This window comes from Vigna angularis, chromosome 10, assembly GCF_016808095.1.
Source record: "Vigna angularis cultivar LongXiaoDou No.4 chromosome 10, ASM1680809v1, whole genome shotgun sequence".
Lineage (NCBI taxonomy): Eukaryota > Viridiplantae > Streptophyta > Magnoliopsida > Fabales > Fabaceae > Vigna > Vigna angularis.
Genome location: NC_068979.1, coordinates 11,262,273 through 11,272,343, shown reverse-complemented (window position 1 = coordinate 11,272,343; position 10,071 = coordinate 11,262,273). Strand labels below are relative to the sequence as shown.

Genomic DNA, 10,071 nt, shown 5'->3' with positions numbered 1-10,071 from the left:
TGATGTGACTCTCTAACTCTCATCATTCATTTTTAGCTAATTTCTCTCTTCTCCGAATCTTCCACGCTGGCATCCACGTGTCATCCATCCTGCATTTTCGTCCGTTGGATCGCTTACCCTCTCTTGTTATTCTCATCCAACGGTCTCAATGCGCCCCAAGAAACAACCTTGCTCTTTCATCTTCCGGATTAAATAACATAGTATCCACGATGTTACTTCGGATTCGTCGCCGAGATTTCCTCTAACATGTTCCTATAACTAAATTGTAGCTTCTAATTTCTACAACCTTATAATAATTTTCATATTATTAATTAGTCATAATACAGTATCATGTCATGTATACATAATGTATTGCACCAAAACGATAATATTTAGCGACAGTTAATTATTTATTACTACAAACAAAATAATTGAATTACTGTTACAAAACAGCAATATAAAAGCCCATCAAACGCCGCATTTAATGCTTTTGTTATTACTAGTGTTGCTTCTTACGCCATAGAGCCACCTTTTTTTTTTTTTTCTATTTTAGCCGCACTAGTGCTCTGTTTGTGTCTAATCAATGATGTTCTGTGCTGACTTGTTTGGTGTTTATGGTTTGGTTCCGATAGGTTATTATTGATAAGAATCAGAGTGTGTTTTCCTTTGGGGTGGTTTATGTTGTGAGTTGTGTGTTGTGGAATTACATATTCTTCTTCCATCAGTGTCCAGTTGCCAAGGGTATATGGTATATCTTCTTGTGGTCTACGCTGATCCCTTCTTTTTCCTTTCTTCTTTTCCGCTTTTGGGATAGTAGAATGAAGGTGCTGTTTGGCTGAGGTATAAAGCAAAAGCTCTGCAAGTGGGATTGTTGGAATTTGCTTTTTAAGTTGAAAAGAAAACGAGAGTGGTGGTAGTTGAATTGAAGGTGCAGCATAAGAAGTGAGTGAGTGATGGAAGGTGGAGGAAGAGAAAGTTATAATGGGTTGGTGATGACTATGACACGAGACCCGAAGCCAAGGCTAAGATGGACAGCAGATCTTCATGATCGCTTTGTGGATGCAGTTACAAAGCTTGGTGGCCCCGATAGTATGTATAGTGTTTGGATTTCAATTTTGAGAGTTGAAAAGCACTTTTACTTCACAAATTCTTCTGTCTGTGTTTTGTATGTTGAATTTAAAAAATGTGCATTATGATTCGTGAAAATATTTTCTCAACTTTTATCTTTGTTGGTGTTGTTGACACAGAAAAGTTAACTTGAGAGATAAGTTTTTGTTGAAACTGGAGTTCAGAAAGGGTAGAAAAAAGGTGGAGTAATGGGGTGCTTTTAGAAACTACGATTACTTGCTGCGCCAAATCAAGAAATTGGTTGGTCACAGAATTATGTATTTTCTATCAAACGGTTGTTCGTATAATCTGCATGCTGATGTAGCCTGAAATTAAAGTAGCATTTGGTGTTTCCCTCCTCTGTACATTTTTGCGGTACAAATCGTTGGTTCAGAAAGTGATGGAAATAACCAATCACTTTCCTTCAAGCTTTTTGCTCTAGGGGTTTTGCTTGTACAGCTAATGTCTCTGTGGGCTAATCCAATGTTTACTCAATCCTTATCATTTTTAATATTTTATAATCTTCTGGTTTGATGCTGGTGAAGGTTTCTGCTTTGTCAGAAAACGACATTAATCTGAAATGTTTTGTTTTTTGTTCAGAGGCCACTCCCAAGTCTGTTCTGAGGTTAATGGGGTTGAAAGGTCTGACACTGTATCATTTGAAGAGCCATTTACAGGTAATTAGATTTAACTTGCATATACTAGATTTGATTCATGAGGGTACCGTTTACAAAATGTAGAAAGAAAAATAGATGGAGAAGTGTAAAAGACAAAGTATATGTTATTTTGATTTGATATTATCATTAATTATTTAGTAGCATACAAAAATCTTGTAGAAAGATGGAAACAAAGTAGTGCAAATGAAGGAGTGAAAATACTGAATTTATATGTGAATGATATTTGGAATTCACGAAACATCAAAGAATTTTCTTGTTTTCTCCTAAACCATCTTCAAAGAATTACCATTTGGAAGCATAATTTTGCATTGTTGTTTTGTTTATTTGCAGAAGTATAGACTTGGACAGCAGACTCGAAAACAAAACGAGGAACTGAACAAAGAGAACAGTAGTGAGTCCGTTTGAAGTTTTGACAAACACTGAGTATACTATGCAATTCTTTAACAAATCGTTTAGAACAGTTATAGGTGGATTTACCTTAAGAAACTACTTAAATAGAGAACATAAAAATCTGGAAATGTTTGATAATAACGTAATAATGTTCTTTCCATGTTTCTGTTTGTTTTTAGGATGTTCGTTTGTAAATTTTAGCACTCGTTCTTCAGGGCCTAACACTACTTACAGAGGTGATAATGAAGGGGGGTATGTTTCAGATCATATGCATAACTATAGTTTCTATGAACCAAAGTCTCATCTAAATTTAGCTCTTTTAGCTTTGTGCAAATGCAACTCACTTCTTGCACTTGTTTGGTTTCTCCTTTTCCTAACTAATCTTCATATCTAAAATAGAGAAACCCCAATAGCAGAAGCACTGAGGCATCAGATTGAAGTTCAAAAGAGATTGGAAGAGCAGCTCGAGGTATTTCTCAGTTTTAACTTGCATAGTTCTAAATTAAATTTTTTATAAGATGTGATTTCTAATTTTTACTGTTCAACTATAGGAAATCTTGATTCACTTGTGTTAAACTTCTTTGTTGGCAATAGGTACAGAAGAAGTTGCAGATGAGAATAGAGGCACAAGGGAAGTATTTGCAAGCAGTGTTAGAAAAAGCTCAGAGAACCCTTTCCTTGGATGGATCAGGAGGTCTTGAAGCATCAAGAGCTCAGTTGACTGAATTCAACTCTGCTTTGTCAAATTTCATGGAAAATATGAATAAAGATAGCAAAGAAAACATAATAGAAGTGACCGGTTTTTATAATAAGAACCATGGCTCAGCTTTCCATTATGAGGAAGTAGGGAGAGAACAAAATAGGGATCAAAAGCCCAAGATTGATGGGGGTTCAATACAGTTTGACTTAAACATTAAGGGTAGCAATGATCTCATGTCTTCTGGTGGGGCTGAAATGGATGTCAATATGATTTCATATAGGGGGTAGATTTTTTGAATTTTCATACTTTAAGTTAGCCATTAGATTGAATGATATATATACCCCTTTCCCTAGATATTCTCAATAATTTTCTCCCTCTCTTTTATCAACTAAAGTTGCATATCAAAACAGCTTGTTATCTCTTCCTTTTCTAGAGCTAAGTCCTTATTACCAATATTCCACTGGACAAAATTTTGATACAAATTCCCAAGTAGCTTTTAGTATAACTTTCCTGTTAAATTGATTTTTTTTCTCTAATAACTCTATGATAAACAATGGTATCCAAGTTTTAGTATAATAGGAGCAATCAACCAAGTCATCAACAAGTTATAGTATCCAATTGGGACATCAACAATAATCGAGGCGATCATCATTTTCTTGTATATACGGGAATTCAGATGAAAAATAAAATTTCACAATTACAGCAGACATGATCAGAAATCATTCAACAGAAAAAAAAATAGAATCTCTTGCAAGTGAGGTCATCGTTATCTCTCCTCAATAATTTTATTATACCAGCTCCCAATTTTTTGGTTGGTCTAACTTACACTTTATTCATGCCTATAATCTCATCACACATACACTTTAAGGTATTCATCCATGCGAGTGTAATTCACCTCTGGATAAAGTGTTGAAGCTTCTTCTCCACCTTCTCCTATTTCAAAGTTTGTCAAACACCCTTCATAGAAAATATGGTAGAAATGCCCCACTCCCACTTGTGTTGCATAGTCCAAACCTGGAATTAACCAAAGTCATTTTTGTTGAAATAAAAGAATTACTACAAAAAGTTTAGTACTTTCTCTTCCGGGTGTACTGTTACCTTTCATGGAAGCAAGAAAATCTTGTTCATTTATGCTGGACTTCTCTAGTTGCTTCCCTATGAGCTTCTCCCACTTCTCAATTAGCTGTCTTTGAGTGAGAATGTTTTCTGGTGGTCTTAGGTATACAGTCTTGTTCAGCGTTCGAGGATCATCAATTGTCTTGATTGTGTATGTTGCAACATCATCTTCATCCATGAAAACAGCTGCATTGTGAATGGATATTCTTTAGTATAAAGTGTTAGACCACATGGGAATGCATCTTAATTTCTTAAACTATGAATAAGTTTCACACAATATGACAGCAAGAGTGTGCATAATAACACATATAATGAAAAGAAATAACAGCATTATAGATTTATTATTGTACTAAAATTTTGTGTACCTTTGACATTGCCATCACCATAGAGAATGACCTTGTCTCGTGGAGGGAGGAGGGTCCCCATTTGAGAGAGGTTACTAACAAAGTAGCCAGCAAAGCAGTTAGCAGAGATGTAAGTGAAAGGGATGTTGGCATCTTCAATTGCTTTCCGTACAGTCATTTTCTCATCGAATGTCACTCTTCCCGGTTCAAGTGCATGCCCCATAAGTGCAGGGTCCATGCCAAATTCTGAAGGCAGAAAACGCTAAACAACAAACAAATTTTATATTGATTACAAAAGTGTGATTCAAAGACAATAACTATCTTAAAAGAAATAATAAAGTAAAAGCTCTTACTATCACAGGACAGTCATTAATAAAATATGTTATTCAACTTATCTAAAATTTTATATATGCATGATTGAGATTATATTCAATGATTCACCGGTTCTACTCAAATGTAAAAATGAAAATGTACTATAATTATAAATTTGAGCCAAAAATGAATAACATTTTCATAAAACTTTGAAATTATCTACATACTATTTCTATTCTCATTATAAGGTTGTCAGCCACACTATATATGTTAATGAACTGGGCCTGACCAAGATTGTTGTTTCAAAACCAGCACAGGAAATTACATCCACCAATTAGCATACACTAATTACACTTTGCCTCAAAACCTCATTACACACAATACACAGACCAATGTAATTTCTTCTGGCATACTTTTTCCATCGTCATTTTCTTATGACTTTATGTCAAAGTCTTAGACTAAGTAAAAATGAAAAAGTTGAAAGAAGATTCATAAACTTCTTAATTTGTTGGGTTAAAATAATGTCATAACTTTCGTTAAGGTCTTAATTATATTGTCTATCCCGGGTTAATCCATCCTAAAAGAACCATCCAGATGTGTACCATTTGCAGTTAAACCAATTTAGAGCATACCCGGTGCTGAATTTGGCATCTTATAATTGATTTGTCTTTAAGGCTTGAAGGCTACAAAACACTGATTTAAGAAAGGTTGCGTGCCTTAACGTTCTGTGACTCTATCAGTAAGATTGATTTGAACTTTTCTTTAACACATTCTTTTATTCCTTAAAATTTATTGAAAATTATATATGTTATTAAATCTTCCTGTCTAACTATGCTATATTTGCTTAAGTAGTTTTAATAAACTTACAGAAAGAGTATACTATAATATGATCCATGAGAACACCGTTTTAGTATACACGAAAAATGCATACCTTGACATTTCCTGCAACTTTGATGGCCTCAACAAGTTGAAGCTGCAGCAACAAGTTGTGAGAGCGAAAATGAACCCCAGACATGGTGCAAATGACAACATCCACAAGTTTCACAGCATCGACCAAGCTCTGGTGATCAGAAAAAGAAGCCTCCACAAGGTGAGCACCTTGCTTCTTGAATGAAAGCAGCATCTGCAACTTGTCGATATCTAACCCTAAGTCTGGACGTTGAAGAACATAGGTTTGATGCCCTTGTTCTAGACTTGCTTTCACTATCCTCCTTCCCACATACCCAGTTCCCCCCACAACAAGAACCTTGCTCTTTCCCATTGCCTCTCCTTAATTTTCAGTAAATGCACCACCCAATGCCAACTATATATAAAAACTTGCGAAAGACTCAACCTTTACTTTCACGTTTCATCATTCCTCTTTCTGCATATTTATAAGTTTCTACCAAGAAATATAGCAATATCTTGAAAAGGTGGAGTTCAAGTTACTCTCTCTAGAGTAGGAAGGAGATGGTGGCCTTGAAAGACAAGAATTTCATTGTCAATCTTCAAGAAAATTTGAAGTATATGCTAGAGTTTTATTAAAAATAAAGAAACAAACTACTGCTTTCATTTATCATATGTTTAACAAAAGTTTCTTGATGCTGAATATGATGTGGAATTGGAAAAACAAAAGATAAGAAAAGTATGCATTTTTAAGAAAGTTTTGCCATGGGCTGGTTGATTTTTCATCCTGGACTAAAGCTAAAAAGGACCACAAACGCTCATTTCTCATGAATAATATATAGCAAAAACATTGTGATCACTAAATAATATTTCTAATAAATTACTATGAAACATTTAAGGTTTAGCTATCCATTTGAAACGAGTGTTATTTTTAATCATTATAGTGCTCAAAACTATATTTAAAAAATAATAGTATTTGATCCGATAAGTGTAGCCTTCTTCATTGATAAATGATTAAAAAATGCAGTGATAATGAAGTAATCCAAATCTTTTTGACTAATGGTGTCAAATTTTTTCTTCTTACTTTATGGTAGATTTTGATTTGATTTTGACACCCATCATTCCCTATCTTTTGATTATCTCTGGTTTGAACATTGTCTTCAAATTAAAGATATTATATTATACATTTGTGTTTGTGTTTGGTGATTTTGTCCTTTCATCTCCTCTTGAATAAGAAACCTTTTGAATTTAAGATTTAAGATCTGTGGATTTTGACTTGGTGGCGTTTGAAAAATGAAGAGAAGGAAGAACATCAGAAATGGGGTTGTTGGTTGTTGACCAACTATGCATATGGAAAAGCAGTTGAGCCATTTTCTTCAAATGAGTGTTATCATCTTAACAATTCATCCAATGATTTCTTTTGTATTTTTTAAATTATTAACAAAATAAAATCACATATTTACTGGAATAAAAAATATATTTAAAAACTAAAAATATATAGTGTGTTTAGCATAAAGAAATTTAATTCAACAGAAAAATTATTACTATTATTATTATTATTATTATTATTATTATTATTATTATTATTATTATTATTATTATTATTATTATTATTATGGTTGTTGTTGTTCTGATTTATTTACTCAATATTTTAAGGAAAATGATACTCGAACAATCAAATTTGACAACATTTGAACACGGCACACGTGTCAGCGTTCGAGCGGTCCACGTTTTAAAGAGAAAAAGCTGCTGCATTCTGAGAAAACCTGCTGCAAGTGTGACGTGGCGAGGGACGGGCACGGGCAGCTTAGGGTGTGCGTTCCAAATTTGAAATGATATTCGTAGAGAGAGAAGCGGCGCAAACATTGGAGACGCTCAAACGTGATCTAGACAGAGAGACGAGAGAGTTGGAGAAAGGGTTGACGAGCGAGCGAGAGAGAGACCGAGTCCTTGCCGGAGTGCCGCCGTTCACTGTTGAAAGCCGTCTCGAAGAGATCGAACGCCTCCAGCCCGTTCCGTTTGACGGCGCCGCAGCTCCGACGTCGAGCGCTCGACGCGAACACGACATCGTGTTTCCTCCGTTCCGGCCCAGCGACCTAGGGAGGCGTTGAAGGTGTCGCTTCGTCCCAGGTGGTTCCGTCCCTTTCCCGGAGTGCCGCGGGAGCTTCGCCGGAGTGTCGCCGGAGTGTGGGTTGTTCGGTGGACCAAAAAGAGGGGTTTTCCGGGTTGTCAGTCCCACCCACACCGTAGGCAATCGTCTCTGTTCCAACCGCCACACCTCGTGTTCACTCAAGGTTAGTTTTTTTTTTTATTTCAGTGGAATGAAGGTTTAATACGTGCATGATGTTGTTTTTGGATTGGATTTGGTGTTGTTCTGTTACTCATTTTTATACAAGTTCTATGGTTAATCTTACATTGTTGTTGTAATTCTGTTCGATTGGTAGTCATGGACCTAGTTGGCCTTGCTGTCAAAAAACTTCAACCCAATAACCCACTTCATTCGGGTTTGGTAGCAGTGATGTTGGTGAACCAAGGGTCCTAGAGAATGTATTTTTATGGGAGACGATTTTGTTAATAAAATGTTAAGAAATTGTTCCCAGATTACTTAGAAGTAGCTGAAATGAGGGAAAACAAACAAGCCACCCCAAAATGAGAGTGATGGACGTAGGTGGTCTTGGTGTGCAAAAACTAGAACCCAGGTACCCACTTAAATTGCCTAAGGTACCATTTCTGTTCGTGTAGCATGAGTGTTTGAAAATGTTGTTTTATATGGCACGAATATGTTGAAAAAATGTTAACATGAGTGCTCCCAGATTACTTAGAAGTAGATAAAATGAGGGAAAACAAACAAGCCACCCCAAAATCAGAGTGGTGGACGTAGTTGGCCGTGGTGAGCAAAAACTGTCACCCAGGTACCCACTTATTTTGCCTAAGGTACCAGTTCTCTTCCTGTAGCATGAGTGTTTGAAAATGTTGTTTTATGTGGCACGAATTATATGAAATAATGTTAACATGAGTGTTCCCAGATTACTTAGAAGTAGATAAAATGAGGGAAAACAAACAAGCCACCCCAAAATCAGAGTGGTGGACGTAGTTGGCCTTGTTGTGCAAAAACTGGCACCCAGGTACCTACTTATTTTGCCTAAGGTACCAGTTCTGTTCCTGTACCATGAGTGTTAGAAAATGTTGTTTTATGTGGCACGAATATGTTAAAAAAATGTTACGAAATTGTTTCCAGATTACTTAGAAGTAGATAAAATGAGGGAAAACAAACAAGACACCCCAAAATGAGAGTGATGGACGTAGTTGGCCTTGTTGTGCAAAAACTGGCACCCAGGTACCCACTTATTTTGCCTAAGGTACCAGTTATGTTCCTGTACCATGAGTGTTAGAAAATGTTGTTTTATGTGGCACGAATTATATGAATTAGTAAATGACTATTATTTTTTTGTTCTCTTTTTTGTCGTGGTTTAACAAATGCTGACAATGTTTGTTATGATTTCCAATTTGTTGTTTTAGTTGATTGTGTTGGTGTAATGTAATTTCAGTTTTTGTGTTGGTGTAGTGTGATGGAGGAAGAATGGTACAACACATTCCTTTATCATCTTTTCGTGTGGTTTGTCAATTTTTATGCTGACATCTTTTAGCCTTTGTTTACAGTAAGTGGTGCCAAACATAGATGTGGATTTGGATGTGTGTTTAGTTGTTTGTTAAAATATAATTTTGATTTGTGATATTTTTTGTTGGAAACTATATCAAGAGATGTGATATGTGTACGTCAATTTATACATCTTTGGTGGCATAAAAACATGCAGGGTGATTAGTTGTATAATTAACACCTTTGGCTGAGAGGAGTGATAGGTGTAAATTTTACTTGTTTTTGTTGCTTAAATTGTTGTGCTTTTGAGTAAGTTTTAGTGTTAATTCTCATGAAAGGTATATAATTGTTGATATAAGTATAATTTTGACTGTTTAAATGTTTTTTGATGCTTTGTTTGTTTATTTCGAAGTAGAATAAGGATTGGATACTGTCAAAGACTTGGAGCGCATCATTTGGCTGTCAGCAACGAGAAGAGGACGCTGTTCTTCCGAGAGTTTCACGCCTAGGCGCGAAAGAGAAGGCGCCGGGCACGATTTGACAGAGAGTATCGCGCTCGGGCGCGAGAGAAGGGGCGCCGACGCGACTTAGAAGGATGAAATAAACCTGCGCGGACGCTCTGTGCCCAGCGAGTGGACGCCCGTTGCCCGGCGAGCGGACGCTCGTTGACCAGATAACGAACGCCCATCGAACAGCAAGCGAGGACGCTCGTCCAGCGCGCAGCGCAGAGGACGCTTGTCCAGCGCGCAGAGGAAGCTCGTCCAGCAAGTGGACGCTCGTCCAGAGAGTGGAGATCGCTCGCCCAACTAGCGGAGATCGCTCGCCCAGCTAGCGGAGAACGCTCGCCCAGCTGGCAGAGGACGCTCGTCCAGACGCTTGTCGCCCAGAGGGGACGCTCGTCCAGCGCGCAGAGGAGGCTCGTCCAGCGCGTAGAGGGTGCTCGTTCAACAAGTGGACGCTCGT

At 36.9% G+C, this 10,071-nt stretch overlaps 2 protein-coding genes across 2 annotated transcripts; one reads left to right on the top strand and one right to left on the bottom strand.

The window, feature by feature from the left end:
* Nucleotides 1–433: 433 nt before the first annotated feature.
* Nucleotides 434–3,283, top strand: LOC108335277 (myb family transcription factor PHL11). The gene is made up of 6 exons (XM_017571255.2): nucleotides 434–1,068; nucleotides 1,687–1,763; nucleotides 2,094–2,154; nucleotides 2,333–2,405; nucleotides 2,553–2,622; nucleotides 2,748–3,283. Exons 1-6 carry the CDS (start codon nucleotides 933–935, stop codon nucleotides 3,138–3,140), a joined length of 810 nt encoding a protein of 269 aa, XP_017426744.1. The 5' UTR covers nucleotides 434–932; the 3' UTR covers nucleotides 3,141–3,283.
* Nucleotides 3,284–3,486: 203 nt separating this feature from the next.
* LOC108335182 (isoflavone reductase homolog) lies at nucleotides 3,487–6,151 on the bottom strand. The gene is made up of 4 exons (XM_017571136.2): nucleotides 5,557–6,151; nucleotides 4,335–4,575; nucleotides 3,952–4,155; nucleotides 3,487–3,867 (listed from the first exon to the last, which is right to left on the bottom strand). Exons 1-4 carry the CDS (start codon nucleotides 5,884–5,886, stop codon nucleotides 3,704–3,706), a joined length of 939 nt encoding a protein of 312 aa, XP_017426625.1. The 5' UTR covers nucleotides 5,887–6,151; the 3' UTR covers nucleotides 3,487–3,703.
* Nucleotides 6,152–10,071: the final 3,920 nt, after the last annotated feature.